This window comes from Cynocephalus volans, chromosome X, assembly GCF_027409185.1.
Source record: "Cynocephalus volans isolate mCynVol1 chromosome X, mCynVol1.pri, whole genome shotgun sequence".
Lineage (NCBI taxonomy): Eukaryota > Metazoa > Chordata > Mammalia > Dermoptera > Cynocephalidae > Cynocephalus > Cynocephalus volans.
Genome location: NC_084478.1, coordinates 27,582,308 through 27,598,719, shown reverse-complemented (window position 1 = coordinate 27,598,719; position 16,412 = coordinate 27,582,308). Strand labels below are relative to the sequence as shown.

General features: G+C 45.1%; 2 protein-coding genes across 2 annotated transcripts in view; one reads left to right on the top strand and one right to left on the bottom strand.

The window, feature by feature from the left end:
* Window positions 1-258: 258 nt before the first annotated feature.
* The window catches only part of MAP3K15 (mitogen-activated protein kinase kinase kinase 15), a 123,181-nt gene continuing 107,027 nt past the window's right edge, over window positions 259-16,412 (top strand). The window contains exon 1 of the mRNA XM_063084515.1: window positions 259-625. Coding sequence (XP_062940585.1) covers window positions 259-625 — 367 coding nt within the window. The remainder of the gene's footprint in view (window positions 626-16,412) is intronic.
* Window positions 8,529-10,742, bottom strand: LOC134367035 (RNA-binding protein 5-like). The gene has a single exon (XM_063083676.1). It carries the CDS (start codon window positions 10,740-10,742, stop codon window positions 8,529-8,531), a length of 2,214 nt encoding a protein of 737 aa, XP_062939746.1.

The window sequence follows — 16,412 nt, the reverse complement described above, 5'->3', positions numbered from 1 at the left end:
GCCCTGACGTCCCAGCCCCCGCCTCTTTCTCTCTGGCCTGCAAAGGGCGCTCGGGTCAGCGGGCCGGAGCTTCCATCCGCTCCGCAGCCGCAGCCGCAGCCTCAGCCGAGGGGCCGCCGATGCGCGCTGGGTCTCGCAGCTCCCGTCTAGTCCCGCGTCCCAGGAGCAGGTGTCAGGACTGCGCAGCCGCCACAACTTGGGGTCCTTTGCTGATCGCAGCCGCCAGCCACCCGCCCGGACGTGGGACCGGACGGTCGCATGGAGAGCGGCGGCGGCGGGACCCCCCCGGCCGGGGCGCTTGCGGGGGCGGTGGGCGAGCGCCCTCCGTGGCCGCTGCCGCCCGGGAGCGAGGGCGCGGCCGGGGCGGCGGAGCCCGACGGGGCGGCGGAGCCCGACGGGGCGGCGGAGGGCGCGGCGTGCGACGGCGGCGGGTCGCGGCGGCCGCTGCGGGCAGTGTACGTGCGCGGCGACAGCTCCCACGGCGGCGCGGCCGGCGGCTCTGAGGCGGGGGCGCGCCAGTGTCTGCTGCGGGCCTGCGAGGCCGAGGGTGCCCACCTCACCTCCGTGCCCTTCGGGGAGCTCGACTTCGGGGAGACGGCCGTGCTCGACGCCTTCTACGACGCAGGTGAGGGCGGCGCCCCCTTCGTCCACACTCCACGCCTGCTCTCCCTACCCTCGTACCAACTGTGGCCCCCGCTTTTCCCCTGGTCCCCTCCCCGTCCTCGCATCCCCTGACTCCTATGACAGGACCACCTTATCTTTGGGGAAGGTAGAGCTGGTAACGTTGGACCCTTTTATAGGTAAGAAAGTCGAGATCAGTGGCATTTCGACCCTTTTATTCTTCAGTCTTTTTAAACATCAAATAACCCAAAAAGCTGCCTGCGACCAGCCTACAACCCCGTCGATGCTGATTCCCTCCCGGGTTAGCCATCTTTTATTTTGTCACTCCTGGCATGTCTCTTACGGCTGTGGGTCCCAACACAGGCTACATATTAGAACCACCTGGGGAGCTCTGAAAACTTTCAGTGTCCAGAGTGGACCCCAGACCAATGACATCAGCATCCAAAGCCTCAGGAGTGTTTCATGCTTCCCAGGTGACTCTTCTGCAGCCAGGAGTGGGAATCAGTGTCTTGGTGGGTCGTGTGTGTGTGTGTGTGTGTTGCCTCTTAGAAATACCGCAGTGTTTTTTTCACACTTTAATTCCTGACCCCAGCACACACTGACAGTGGGGTGTGATGTACCACCATGTGACAGATGTATTTTATCCTATAATGCATAAGCATTCAGGGGTTCATGGTGGTCATTGCTGGAGTAGGACACTAGATCTCCAAGCTCACTGTAATAAGTGTGCCATAAGAATCCAGCCTTTAAATTAGTGCTTGGGGTTGGCAAGTTTCTCCGTGTGTGGAACGAATTGTTCCTTGGCCATTTTCCTTACAACACCTTTGGTGACAAGCCTTTAACACTTGGGTGACATTCATCATATGTGCATTATATGTGAGACAGTAATTACCTGGGAGTCCTTTTGCCTTGGTTTTCCACTGGTCAAAAGGGAGCAACACTGCCTACCCTAAACCTAAAACCATATGGGAAAGTAAACAGGAAGGTGCTTTGAAACATTGTATTAGTTAGCTAGGTTAATTTATTAGGTCCATTCTATGCTTGAGGCAGCACCAATCTTTTTTTTCTTTTTTGCAGAGCAAATGCTCCCCACCTGGAAGGGGGGTGGTGTCTGACTTGTTTAAACATGTGGCAGCTGGGCTTGTTGAATGCACTCTCCTGACATTTCTGACCACATCAAGCATATAATCTTCAGCACGATATCTTTTCCAGAAAAGTTATTCAGGAGGCTACTTCACCTAGAACCACTGTTTTCTTGACTTCTGTTCATTCTGCTCCGAAATTGGAGTTTAAACAGACACTTTTCTGAATTGTTAAATGTCCTTTTTACCATTAAGCACAGCTCTATCCCCCTGTCAGCTGGTGCCAACTGAGAAATTCACATGCAGTGGCGTTGCTTGTGTGTGTGTGTGTGCGTGCGTGTGTGTGTGTGTGTGTGTGTGTGTGTGTGTGTGTGTCTGTCTGTCTGTGTGTAGCAAGTCTTCACCTGCAGACAGGGCCCCTTCTAATGGGTTGGGTGTGAAGATTGAGACATTAGATTTCAGGCTTTCAGTTCCAGAACTACACAACAGGCCACCTTTACTCACTCTGGGTCCAGATTGCTTTACCCTGAATTTTCAGCTGTACCATGCACCTGCTTTGGTTAATCTTGTTCTGGTCTTGAATAAATCATTTCTCAATACATGATTACAATTAAATTATTTTCATGGGTTTGAAAAAAGCTATACACAACTCCAGTAAGTGGCTTTATCAATTGAACAGATAACCCCCCCCCACCTCTCCTGGCTTCCTGATCTCTACCACTCACAGCTTTTTGGCATTTCCACCAAAAAGATATAAATCTGTCACTTTGGCTTCTTTGTAAAGTTCTAAAGCCATGCTGTCCAATTTGGTAGCCACTAGCCACATGTGGCTATTCATCACATTTAAATTAGTTGAAATGCAGTAAAATAAAATTGTTCTTTATTTGCACTGGCTGCATTTCCAATGCTCAACAGGCACAGGTGGCTCCTGTATGGGGCAGCAAAAATGCAGAGCGTTCTTCTCATTGCAGAAGGTCCCGTTAGACAATGCTGTTCTAGAAAAGGCATCTATCATCCATCTCCAAAAGTTGGAGTCTTGACTTCAGCAGAACTATCAATTCAGCAAGTGAGGGTCAATCACCTGTTACTTCCAGTGTTTGGAGACCAAAACATATCCTTCCCTCCCCCTGCAGAAGAAAATCCTTCTGGATATGCCTTGACTCCTTTTGTTTAATTGCTTGTCTCTTTAACAGAACTCCTAGTCATGACTTCAACTGATACATTGTGTGTTTGGACAGTGTTTACCTGAGCAGCCTTCTCTACTTTTTTCAACTGCATGCTGTCTCCCCCTCTAGAGATTCTCAGTGCTTGTGAACATATTAAGCATTGAGACATCCTGCAGGAAGGAAACCTGTGTGACTTTGTTTTTTTGCTTTCCCAAATGTTTTGACCATGGAAACTCTATTCTCCCAGGATGCTATAATTGAATACACTCATTGTAGTTGCAAATCTTAAAATGAGATCTGGACTGGTAGAATACCACACGTTTATCTCGTGGGAGTACAGCATATTATTGATGTAGGTTTACTCTCCAGTTAGTTTGTTTGCTTAATGACCAATCTAAGTGAGGGCATCCACCTAGATGGCAGCCTGTTTGAGTTAGTTATTAACTACTCAAATGACAAGAATAGCCCCTTTGATAATTCCTGTCTGTCACTAATCTTCCCATACTTGTTGTGTCTGGCTTTGCCTAACTTCCCTCCTCTCTGAACCAATTTAAATGTTACTTTCCTAACCCAGAGGCCTCACTTCTGGGTTTTTCTTCAGTTAAGTTCACAGTAATTTTTAAAGTTATGACGTATTGCCACGTACAACAGGGATTTCTTGCATTTCCTAGGCATTGATTAAAGAGACCAAGGCCAGGGCTTCAGAATCCAGATTAGTCATTTGGCTTTGCTCTATGGTGATGATACCCCTTTTCTGGCTGACTTGTGCAAGTCAAATGGGGGATATCAAGGGTGGCAAATACAGCTGGGTGACCACCAAAGATTTGTGCTCCTATTTGTTGCTGGGAAGTGGGGACTACATTTTCCAGCACCCTTTGAGTCTAGGTGGGACGTAAAACTACTTCTGGCCACTGGAATATAGGTGGGAGTGATGTTTGTCATTTCTGGGCCAAAGGTTGGCATATCTAGTAGGCCTTCCCATAATCCCTCATCCTTCTCCATGGTCTCTGTCTTAGTTTTCTGTTGCTTACAGCAGAATACCTGAAACTGGGTAATTTGTAAGAAAACAAAATTTATTTCTTACCGTTTTGGAGGCTGGGAAGTCCAAGATCCAGGGGTGCATCTGGTGATGGCCTCGCTCTTGGGAACTCTAGAATCCTGTGGCAACACAGGCAATCACATCACAAGGGCTGGCTGAGAGCATTTAATGTGCCCACCTGCTCTCCTTATAAGTCTTCCTGGTCTACTCCCTGATAACCTATTAAACCATTAACCCATGAATGGGTTAATCCATTCATGAGAACAGAGTCCTCATGATCCACTCACCTCCAAAAGGCCCCACATTTCAAACACCATAGTCTGATTTCCCACCCTCTTAACACTGTTACAATAGGGGTCAAGCTTCAATGAGTTTTGTGGGGACATTCAAACCATAGTAGTCTCCATGAGGACCTCGGAGGCTCCATGTAGAAGGTGGTGGGTAGTGGCACAAGATAGAAGGTACCTGAATCCCTTAGTCACTCTTTGGAGGATAGCCATTGGAGCAAGAATATCCCCTTTGGATTTTGCGTAAGCAAAAGCAAAAAGAAGCTTTTATTTGGTCAGGTGACTGAGATTTGGGGGGGGGGTTGTTATAGCAATAAGAGAGTGTAACTTAGGTTATGAAAATCCAGCCCAACTGCTAGAAAACTGTCTCTTAAGGCCATGGATCATCTCATGTCATGGATCATCACTGTTCATGTTATATGCCAATCGTGGGGCCCTGTGCTGTGCTGCTGTGGGCTAAGAAAATAGACATGAGATGCTTGGACCATCAGGTTAATAGCAGCAGTGGGGACGGGAAAGACATTTTGTTTTCTTTCATGGTTTCGCCAGTTTTAGAGAGTAGGTAACTTTTTCCTTTTGTATTAAATGATACTGGAGTGATTCTGTTAGTTTTTATCCAACAGTGATATTGGGCTTTCTGCCAAAATAGGTTATGTGATGGTTTAAGGTAATGCTGGCTCTAGTTCTCTTTGCTGCCCTTTCTGTGGGTTACATCTATCTTCTCCTTCTGTGGTGTTGTTCCTGGATTCCTTATTAGTGTGATGCATTGTGTGGCAAAGACAGTGCTCACTAAACATCCATATACCCTTTCACATTTCCTAAAAGCCCTTGGGCCCTTGTGACTAGTGCTGGCCAATGCAGTGTAGCAGCAGCAGCAGCACTTTGGGCTCCTGAAGTTGGACAGTGTGCCTCTTCCATCTCCCTCTGCCTCTGTTGTGGCAAACTCGAAGATCACATGTTCAAGATGGCAGTTAAGCCGCTGAGACTTTGGGGATTTGTCTGTTGTGACAGCATAGCCCAGCTCATCCTCATATTACAGCTTGCCATGCGTTCTGCTAGAAATGCCTAAATTGATCTCTCGGTTCAGCTTGCTTTAGTGGGCTCAACCCACACATGCATTGGCTCCTGTTCAAAAAGGAGCCTGAAAAATGCCTTAAGACTTCTTATAATTTGCTGCATACTCTCTCCTCATTGTTCTGGAAAATGCATAAAGTTCAGAGGAAGACCGTCCTGTGGGACACATGGGTTTGATGGTTGTGGGGTGATGAAACAGGTAGCCCCGTGATTCAGCAGCTACACTTTGCATGGCATCTACACATGGCCACGGTCAGGAGACAGGCCAAGTTTATTTCTAGCAGAGTACAGGGGCAATATACTCTAAGGTACATAAACATGGATGAGTAGAATCATCAACCTAGCAGTTCATGTCAGAAACCTAAGAGTCAGTCTTCACCCCACCGTCTCCCTCATTGCTAAATCCAGTTAATTGCTTCTAAAATGGTTCTTCAATCTGTCTACTTCTCTCTATGTGCCCTGCTACTGCCTTGGTCAAACACTGTCTTCCCTCATCTGGGTTACTGCCAACAGCTTTGTAACTGGTCTCTCCGTGTCATCTGCCTAGCAGCCACTGTATCCTGGCACTGGCCCCACCTGCATTCTTCCTCTGGCCAATATCTATTTGGCTTTCACATCTGAGTTCTTCAAGGAAGCCTTTCCTTCTCCTTGCTGGCTTTTGCACGCTGAGGTTTTCTTTCCTAGCAGGTAACACAGCTGTGATTAAGTACTTATTGATTTAATAATCGATCTTCCTCCAGACAGCGAACTCTTCAATGGCAGGGAGCCAGATGCAGTTTTCTTTGCTACTGCTTGAGTGATTCCTAGGAATATCTGTCCTGCTTCTTTTAAGAATAACTACCTGTGAGCACAGATGACACTTGGCTTCTACTGTTGAGATAAAGCACAACTTGTTTGGTGCCCTTATAAGAAATTCAGAGTGTAGTTTCCTGTGGCAACCTTGTTGAAAATGGTGGCCAGGCCACAGATATAGTACACTTATGATTTTATTAAGAAATAAGATACATCCTAATGACACACTTCTGGGTCTGAACTTTTCTCCTCAGTGATACATATCTAATAGAAGAAATTAGAAGAACTCACACTGGACACACTGCCATGGAAATGATGGTTTTAGTTGTGTGCTGGAAGTACTGGTTCTTGTCTATATTTTCTATACTGGATGGTATGTTCTATAATAGCAGTGTGATTTTCTTTTAAACAAGTGCAGTAGTAGATGAAAGATGGGGTTGTAACTCAGAATCCTTCTCCCTCTCTACCTCCCTGCTGGAGGGAGTGGCTTGGCATGCTCAGGTCCAGGCAGCAATGACTTCACTCCCAAGGACCAGGCTGCATGAGCCCCTGGCTGGACCTCAGCTGTCTTCTGCTGGGCCTGGCTTCTGGCTTGCCTGTGGGGCCCTTCCCTGAGCCTCCTTCCTTTTAATGCTGCTGTTACTGCTACTGACTCAGTGTTAACCCTGGAACTTTCCTCAAATCTTGATCATGTAGGCCGACTTTGATGAAAGGAGCATTGAACGTACAGCTTTTAATTGAGGCCTTGCTGCTTGAGCCTTGAGTGCATTTTAGGGTAGATAGATATTTGTGGGCTGGTCTGCTACCTTACAAGCTGTGTATTATTTGTTACTAGGGCAAAATGTATTTTCAGTTCCGAGCAGTCAACTTACAAACATAGTTTTGGCATACAAGCCATAAACTGATTTTTTTTTTTTTTTAAGTCTTCTATCTATCAGGCTTTGAGATAGGTACTCCATAAATTCTGGTTAAATAATGTAGTTGGGGTAGGACTGAACTTCTACAAAGTAGGCTGGAAAACTTCTTGTTTTCCAATACCTTGCGCAGGTTTTGAGCTGTTGGGTGTGATGGGACTTGGCAGAGATGCCTGGTGGTTGTTGGGGCCTGGGTGGTGGTAGAGGAGGGGGCGGGGTGTAGAGCAGAATGGAGTTGAGTGGTGGGTCTTGGCAGGAAGTGGAGCTTACTCAGGAATCAAAGTCTGAGGGAGGGCAGCCCAGGGGCCAGGCAGAATTGGACACAGAGAGGGAGGGAAAAGAGAAGGTGGAGAGAGGCATTTGATGTAGATGACTTTTTTCCTCTTAAATTTTTTTTATTGTGGAAAATTCCAAGCAGGTACATTACCCAACTCCAACAATTATTAACATTCTTTTTTTTTTTTTTCAAGATATTTCTTTTGTAAATGAGCCAGATTTGGCAACTAGACAGAAAATCTTCCAAAATTCTGTACAAATGTGTAATAGACAAATGTACACAAGGCTTCTGCCAAGGAAAGACATCACGATGACAAATGACAGAGGTGACTTTGATGTCACATACCACTGAGGGCATTTCAAACCCCCAGGAATGTGAGGGGCTGATGGGCTCCAACATAGGCTACACAGGTAAAACACGCTGCATTATACTATGTACACTGAAGTATAAAAAACCCACTGTCTTCTCCGGTTTGTTCACAAGTCCTCTGGCAGGAAGGAGGGTAACCCACACAAGGGGAACTCCTCTTTAAGGTGGGAGGGAGAACCCTGCAGAATAAAGTCATTCACCCTAAAAACTATTAACAGAACAAGGCACATGCCCTTAAAGAGATAGGCGGTAAGAATGAATTCAGGAGATGGACCACTCCTGTGCTCCTTGGAGCTCCGTGTCATTTCTCTCTTCTCTCTGTCTCTCTCTCTCACTCTCTCTCGCTCTCTCACTATGTCTCACTCTCTCTCACCCTGTCTCACTCTCTCTCTGTCTCACTCTCTCTCTCTCGCTCTCTCTCTCTCACTCTCTATCACTCTGTCTCACTCTCTCTCACTGTCTCACTGTCTCTCTCTCACTGTCTCACTCTGTCTCACTCTGTCTCGCTCTCTCTCGCTCTCTCTCGCTCTCTCTCGCTCTCTCTCGCTCTCTCTCACTCTCTCACTCTCACTCTGTCTCACTCTGTCTCACTCTCACTCTGTCTCACTCTCACTCTGTCTCACTCTCACTCTCTCTCACTCTCGCTCTCTCTCACTATCACTCTGTCTCACTTTCTCTCTGTCTCACTGTCTCTCTCTCACTCTGTCTCACTCTGTCTCACTCTGTCTCACTCTCTCTCACTCTCTCTCTCTCTCACTCTGTCTCACTCTGTCTCACTCTGTCTCTCTGTCTCTCACTCTCTCACTCTCACTCTCTCTCTCTCTCTCTCTCTCTCTCACTCTCTCTCACTCTCTCTCACTCTCTCTCACTCTCTCTCACTCTCTCTCACTCTCACTATTACTCTCTCTCACTCCATTTCAGTGAACCGGGCAAACATGGCTTTCCGAACAGCATCTTTGTAGGAATCAGCACCTGACAACCGATATGTGCTGCCTTTGGCACCTAGGCCAGCTCCTTTTAGCCGGACTTGAACCTCAATGGGAGCTGTGATGCCTTGACACTTTCTTCCCAAACCGGAGCCTTCCCGCCAGCCCATGGCCTTCAGCATCCTGTTGCCAATGTTACTCTGGTCAATGCCATCTTTGGTGGGCTGCTCATAATTCACAGTGCCAGCATCGAACTGCTTCTTGCGCTTGGTGTCTGGAGGTTCTGGAATGCCATACTTCTCCCGTCTTTCTGCAGCTCGATCTCGGTATTTCGTCTCTCTCTCTCTCAGCTCCAAGGCTTCCAGCTCCTGCTTACTCGGCCTGGATTGTCGGTAGATGTCCATGTTTTGCTTGTGTAGGTCTGAGAGCTGCTTGTGCCGGACCAAGGCATTTCTGTTTGGGAACTGGCGCCGGCAGAGCAGGCAGATCATCTTCTTCCAGTCAGCCAACTTCTCTTCCTCACTCCCAGGTCTCTCCACCAGCTCCTGCTCATTGTCATTGTCATTGTCACCACGGTAAGCAGCAATCAGACCTCTTTTGAGAAGATTCTCCTCATCTCCATTTGGCATCAGTTCTGGGATGAGCTGCTGCCTTTCAGCCAAGGCTCCCTTCCTGTCAAAGACAGCAAAGCCAGCATTTGCTGTAGCAGATTCTCTCCTTTGTTCCGTCGAAGAATTGACAGGTTGAAAGATTTTTTTAAAATTATTTTTCTGCTTATTTAAACCCTTAGCCCAGCGTTCCATGTCTTTGGCAATCTGTTGGGCTGTTTTACTCTTGGGTTTCTCCTTCCTCTCCTTCCTCTCCTTCCCCTCTTTGGCAGGAGGCAGGCCTGTCTGCTGGTGGGAGCTAGACTCTGCGGCTGGCACATAGGTCTCCTCCTCTCCATCCCAGTAAAGGTACTGCTGGGTTAAGGAATTATAGTAGTATTGCGAGTTGGGGTCATAGTAGAGCCCTGTCGTTGGATCATAGTAATATCCTGAAGATTCATCATACTGGTAAGTGGACGTATCAGGTACTGCATATTTGGTATGAGGAACTACACCAGTGGGGGAAGCGGCTGGGGCCGGTGTACTTGTGCTAGTGCTAGGCTGATTATATAGCTGGGGACTCTGAGATGCCACAGCCGCTGAGCTAGTGGTCACCGCTGAGCCTGATGCAGATGATGCATCAGATTCCAATCCTCCAGCTTGTTGGTGATGAAACTGCTCATAATCTTGGGCTGATTGCAGGTAACTATAGTCAACACTGCCTCCTTCACCACTTTGAGACTGGGCAGATGACCACCGAGCAGCAGCAATAGCTGTACTAGCCATAGAGAAGGCACTGACCTGGTTACCATCTGGAAGGACCAAGTCTTTTCTGGCAGTTTTTGCAAAATCAACCCTGATAATTTTGCCATCAATTGTCAAAGGAGGCTGGAGACTCTGTAATATCTTAAGCAGCCGAGAAGCATCCGTTGCAGAAGACAGCTGAACAAACGCAAAGCCTTTGTTCCGCCGGCTCTGTTTGTCTTTTATGAGGCGAATGGTATTGACAGTTACGGATGTGTAGGGAGACAGTGCTGTCGTGATGGACTTCATCCCAGTGTGTGGAGCTATGTTCCAAAGAATGATCGTATCAAAGTGGTAATCCACAGACTGAACCGACTCTGTTGTTCCAGGGGGCACTTTCTGTTCAGAGTCAAACTTGTCCGCCCCACATCGAAAGCATTTTAGTCTTTTCCTGAAATTGTTAAGGCGGCACTTGTTACAACGCCAATCTTCAAACGGACGTCTGGGATTGCTACCATGAGCTGCAATGTGCGTTTCTTTCATCACCACCATTTTCTGCTTGGCTTCCATCCAGCGGGGAGTACCTTGCGAGTGAGAAAACCCCCCGGAGGCGACACCGCGGCTTACCCCCGTTTTCCTCTCCGTCAGCCTCACGTCCGCGAGCAGAGGGCCTTCAGAGGACTGCATCATTTCTCGAATCTCTGGACAGTCAGAGTCTCGGTAGTCGTCAGATCTCTCACCTCTCCGGTCATCAGCAGATCTTTTGTAATCTGAGTCTCTCCGTCTCCGTCTGCCTCTAGATTCGCGCTCCTCACGGTCCTCCCCGTCTATGAGGGGACCGTACACTCTCTTCTGCTCGCTCATTTGTCTGAACCTGTTGTCCCAGTGAAGATCTGGCACACGGCTCCGAAAGGTTCAAAGCTTACGTTTCCCCCAAGAGGGACTGAAGCAGCAGGAGTTAGGGATTCTGTGCCCCACAACCGCCAACCGTATTCGGCCGCTCCACAAAATGGAGCCCCCGGAGATGGCCGCCTCCTACCCACAGTGCCTCGCGCCTCCTCCCGCCCCAGCCGCTCACCTCCTCCAATTATTAACGTTCTGTCATTCTTTTTTCTTCTTTAGCTCAACCCATTTCCTACCCCGTACTGATTTATTATTATACTTTTTGAATATGTTTAATATAAAATGTATATCCGTTGAAACACACAAATCTCAGTTGTACCACTTTGAAAATGACTGAACTAGTATAACCCAACCCCCTATTACAATACAGAATGTTTTTATCTTCCCATAAAGTTCTTTTACGTCCCCTTCCGTCCAATCCTCCCTTCACCCCCATTTTTGACCCCAGGCAATGACTGATCTGCTTTCACTGTGGATTAGATTTTCCTTTTCTAGAATTTTGTATAAATGGGCTCGTACAGTATGTACTCTTTAGCGTCGGCTTCATTCATTCCGTGTGATATTTTTGAGAGTCATCCATATTGTCGTGTGTATCAATAGATTATTCCTTTTTAATGCTAAGTAATATTATATTGTGAGACTATACCGCAGTTGGTTTAGCCATTCTCCGATTGGTGGACATTCGAGTTGCTTCCAGTTTGGGGCTATTACAAATAAAGCTGCTGTGAACATTTGTATGTAAGTCTTTTTGTGGACCAGTTTTTATTCCTCTTGAGTAAATACCTAGGAGTAGAATGGCTGGACCAAAGGGTAGTTATATGTTAAACTATGTAAGAAACTTCCAGGGCTGAGCCCGTGGCGCACTCGGGAGAGTGCGGCGCTGGGAGTGCGGCAACGCTCCCGCCGTGGGTTCAGATCCTATATAGGAATGACCGGTGCACTCACTGGCTGAGTGCCGGTCACAAAAAAAAAAAAAGACAAAAAACAAAAAAACAAAAAAACAAACTTCCAACCCTTTTTCTAAAGTGGTTGTAACATTTTATATTCCTAGCACCAGTGCGTGACAGTTCCAGTGGTGTCACATCCTCACCAATTTGTTGTATTATTGATCTTTTCAATTTTGGCCTTTCTAGTGTTGGGGGGGAGGGTGTAGTAGTTTCTCATTATAGTTTTAATTTGCCTTTCCCTGATGATTAATGATGTTGAGCACCTTTCTCTGTGTTTTTTGAACATACAGATATCTTCCTTTGTGAGGTGGCCATTCAAGTCATTTACCCATCTAATTGGGTTGTTTATCATCTTATTGAATTATGAGAGTTCTTTATATATTATGGATTTAAGTGCTTTGTCAGAAATATTTTGTGAACATATTTTCCCAGACTGTGGCTTGCTTATTTGTCTACTAAATGGCGACTTTTGATGAGCAGAAGTTTTTCATTTTGATGAAGTCTAGCTTAGAATATGTTCTTTTATGGTTGCCTGCTGCATCTTCCCTAAGAAATCTCCCAGATTGGGGTTAAGTAGATATTCTTCCATGTGTTCTTCTAAAAGCTTTACAGTTTTAGCTTTTACATTTAGATCCATGATTCATCTCAAATGGAGTTTGACACTGGTGACTTTTGATAATCGAGCCTGACACCTTGCCTCAAACGTGGGAGGGGGAGACCACTCTTACCCCAGGATGAGTGCTCCAGGCACTTTGAGTCTGGATGGCAGGACCACAGCTGCCTCCTTTTTATCTCATCACCCAGCAAAGTATGGGAAGTGCAAGTTGTCCTTTAGGCAAATGGCTTTTCTGCCTTCTGGAAGCAAAAACTTCCAAAGCAGACCTGTCATGAAACTTTGCCAACATGTGCTCTATCATTCTGTTTCACTGCCCCTGGTAGTACAAGCGGTGGAGGAGAAAGGACATTGGCTTTATGGACCAGAGTTTGAATTTCTATCCTATTGTTTATTGTCTGTGTGACCCTAAATAACTTGCTTAATATCTCTGAGCCTCATGAAAAAAATCTTTATGTAGAGATTCAAGCTCAGTGCCTTGAACTTTGTAAGTGCTCAGCAAATGTCAGTTCCCCCTGTGCCACTCTCCGTTGCCCCCACCAATAAACATACCAGAACCTTAGTATAGAATGAAATGTGCTTTACGAAATAGTAAAGACTCAGAGCTCAACTCCCTTGGACAGTCATCATGTAGTGGGGTCACATTATACTCCTACAGTTTGTAAGAAAAGTTTGCAAAGTTTTGAGGTTGGAGATTCCATCCTAACTCCATTCCTTGTCCTGTGCTGGAGAATGGAGGTGAAGGAAAGGCACAAAACCCTGCTTCGATTATGCCCTTTATTTTGTCTTTTTATTGAGGTATGACATATAGAGAGAAAAGGGAGCAATCTTGAGTGTACTGCTTTATGAGTTTTCAAAAACTGTACACACTATGTACCCAGCACCCAGATCAAGAAAGTGGATGCTAACAGCATCCCAGCATGTGATGGCTTCCTTTTTCTGGCCTCACCTCTGGCCAAGAGTAACAACTGTCCTGATTTCTCATTAGTTTTGCCTGTTTCTGTAGTTTTTATAAACGGACTCATGCATTTTGTACCTTTTGGTGTCTGGCTCCTCTCATTCACCATTGTGTTTGCATAGTTTCCAGTTTGAGACTATTATGAATAATGTTGCTATGAATGTTCTAGCACTTGGGGTTCTTTTTTTTTCTTTTTTAAGAAAAGTTTTATTGAGATATAATTTACCCATTTAAAGTTTACAGTTCAGTGGTTTCTAGTATATTCACAGAGTTGGGCAGCCATTACCACTATCTAATTTCAGTCCATTTTTGTTACTCCAAAAAAGAACCCTGTACCTATTAGCAGTCATTCCTCATTCCAGCCCCCTATCCCCTGACCCAGGCAGCCATTACTCTACTTTTCTTTCTCTATAGATTTACTTATTCATGTAAATGGAATAATAAAATAGGTGGCCTTTTGTGTCTGGCTTCTTTCACTTAGCATGTTTTCAAGGTTCATCCATGTTGTAGCATGGATCAGTCCTTCTTTCCTTTCTTTTATTGCCAGATTATAATACATTGCATGGATTTACCACATTTTCTTAATCCATCCGTCATCTGATGGACATTTTGGTTGTTTCCACTTTTTGGCTGTTGTGAATAATGCTTCAAGTTTTTGTGTGAGCATGTGTTTGCATTTCTCTTGGGTAGATACCTAGGAGTAGGATTTCTGGATCACATGGTAACTTTACATTTAACCTTTTCTTAAATTTTTTTTTATTGTGGTAAAAATCACATAACATAAAATTCACCACCTTAATCATTTTGAAGTATACAGTTCAGTAGTCTTAAATATATTCACATTGTTGTGAAGCCAATCTCCAGAACTCTTTGCAGGTTGCAAAATTGAAACCCCGTAGCCATTGGACAACAATTTCCCATTTCCCCTCTTCCTAGCCCCTGTTGACCACCATTCTGCCTTCTGTTTCTATGAGTTTGACTACTCTAGATACCTCATATAATTGGAATCATATAGTATTTGTCTCTTTGTGTCTGGCTTCTTTCACTCAGCATATTGTTTTCAAGGATCATCATGTAGCATGTGTCAGAATTTCCTTTCTAAGGCTGAACAATATTCCATTGTATGTATATAACACATTTTGTCTAGCCATTCATCTGTGGATGGACAGTTGGGTTGTTTCCACCTTATATTACACTTCTGAGGAACTGCGAAGCTGTTCTCCAAAGCAGCTGCACCATTTTATATTCCCCCTAGCAATGTATAAGTTTCCAATTTCTCCACATTCTTGCTCACACTTGTTATTGTCTGTCTCTATTTATCATAGCCATCCTAGTAGGTTTTAAGTGGTATCTTATTATGGTGTTGATTCGCATTTCCCCAATGACTAAGGATGTTGAATATCTTTTCATGTAATTGTTGGCCATTTGTGTATCTTCCTTGGAGAAATGTCTACTTAAATGCCATTTTTTAGGTTGGGTTATTTGTTGTCTTATTACTGAGTTGTAAGAATTCTTTATATAATCCAAACACAAGTCCCTTGTCAGCTATATGATATCCAAATATTTTCTCCCATTCTGTGGGTCGTCCTTTAACTTTCTTGGTGCTGTTCTTTAAATCAAAAACGTTTTAAATTTTGATGAAGTCCAACTTATGTATGTTTTTCTTTTATCCCATCTGTGCCATTTCCCCTAAATTTTTCCTAGTTTCTTATTTACAATGTTTCTTTATGTCAGGTGTCAGCATGCTATAACCCACAGACCAGCTGCCTTTATTTTTTAGATAAAGTTTTGTTGAAACACATCTATATCCATTTATCTATGGCCGTTTTCAGGCTACAATGGCAGGGATTGTGTGGCTGGCAAAGCTGAAAATATTTACTGCCTGGCCCTTTACAGAAAAAGTTTGCCTACTTCTGCTTTATGTAAATAAGAGCACATGTGAATATACATTTTTATTCTCTCTTTCTTATTCAAAAGATACCAGACCAAATATACTGTTCTGCACCTTGCTTTTTTCCATTAACAGTTTTGCCTGGACATATTTCCTAATTAGTATATGGGAATCTTCCTTATTTTTTATAGATGGATAGTACTTCATGGGGTGGATGTACCATTGTTTATTTTATCAGTCCCTTTTTGAGGGATACCTGGTTTCTTTTTTCTTTTCTTTTCTTTTTTTTTGGCTATTGCCAAGTTCTGTTTCAGTTGCAGTGTCAGTTCTGATTTCAGAGCCCTTCAGTGCTGTTCACATCTGTCTCACTCAGTGGCCAGTCTGGGCTGTTCTCAAAACCTTAGGTTGCTATTTTGGGCCAGACTCATGCTTTTATAGTTTGGGGTAGTGGAGCCCAGGAGTTTATAAACAATTTCGGGGGGTTGTTTTACAAAGTTCCTCCCTCTCTACAATCTCCTTTGTACTTTCTGGTTTTCCTGGGGCTGCCTTTTTCAGTCCTATGGTCAGAAAGCTGGAGCTTTAGTTATCCCACTTTGCCTCACTCTTCCCACAACTGGGCCCACGTCTGAGGCCAGGAGTTGAAGGAGAGTAAAAAGCAGTGGAGGTTTACCCCCACCCTCTTAGAACCACAGCTACTCCAATTAGAGAAAGAGGTCCCCCTCTCTGAGTTCCAAGCACCTGTGGGCCCCTACTGCCACCAACTGTATCTGCTTTTATTGCTGTGGGATTGCAGAGGTCCTGGGGTACAGAGAAAAGGAAAAAAGTAGGGAATTTCCCTTACTTTTCTGAGCATTAAGAGGTCCTTTTCCTGCTCTTTAGAGGGCTTCTCCTGGTAACCTCTGTGTCCACACATAACACCCTCTCTGGGTTTTAGGCTACCTTAGTCCAGGCTGGGGATACAAAGGAAAAATGAGACACTTGCTGCTGGCTTGGTGGTACTTTGAAATCTGATCTTCTTTCCCAATCTGCTTGCTATGATTTACTTTTCACATTCCTGAAATAGCTGTTCCAACCATTCTGTCTAGATTTTATAGCCGCATCCAAGGAGAGACAGAGTGGAATGCATTTACCCCATCTTGGAACCAGAACTCAAACTTGTGCCATTAAATTTTGAGGTGTCTTGTCATACAGAATATAGTAAAATATCTCTGCATCTTATTGT

Coding starts and splice junctions, on each gene's coding strand:
- LOC134367035 (XM_063083676.1), bottom strand. CDS start 10,742: ATGAGCGAGCAGAAGAGAGTGTACGGTCCCCTCATAGACGGGGAGGAC.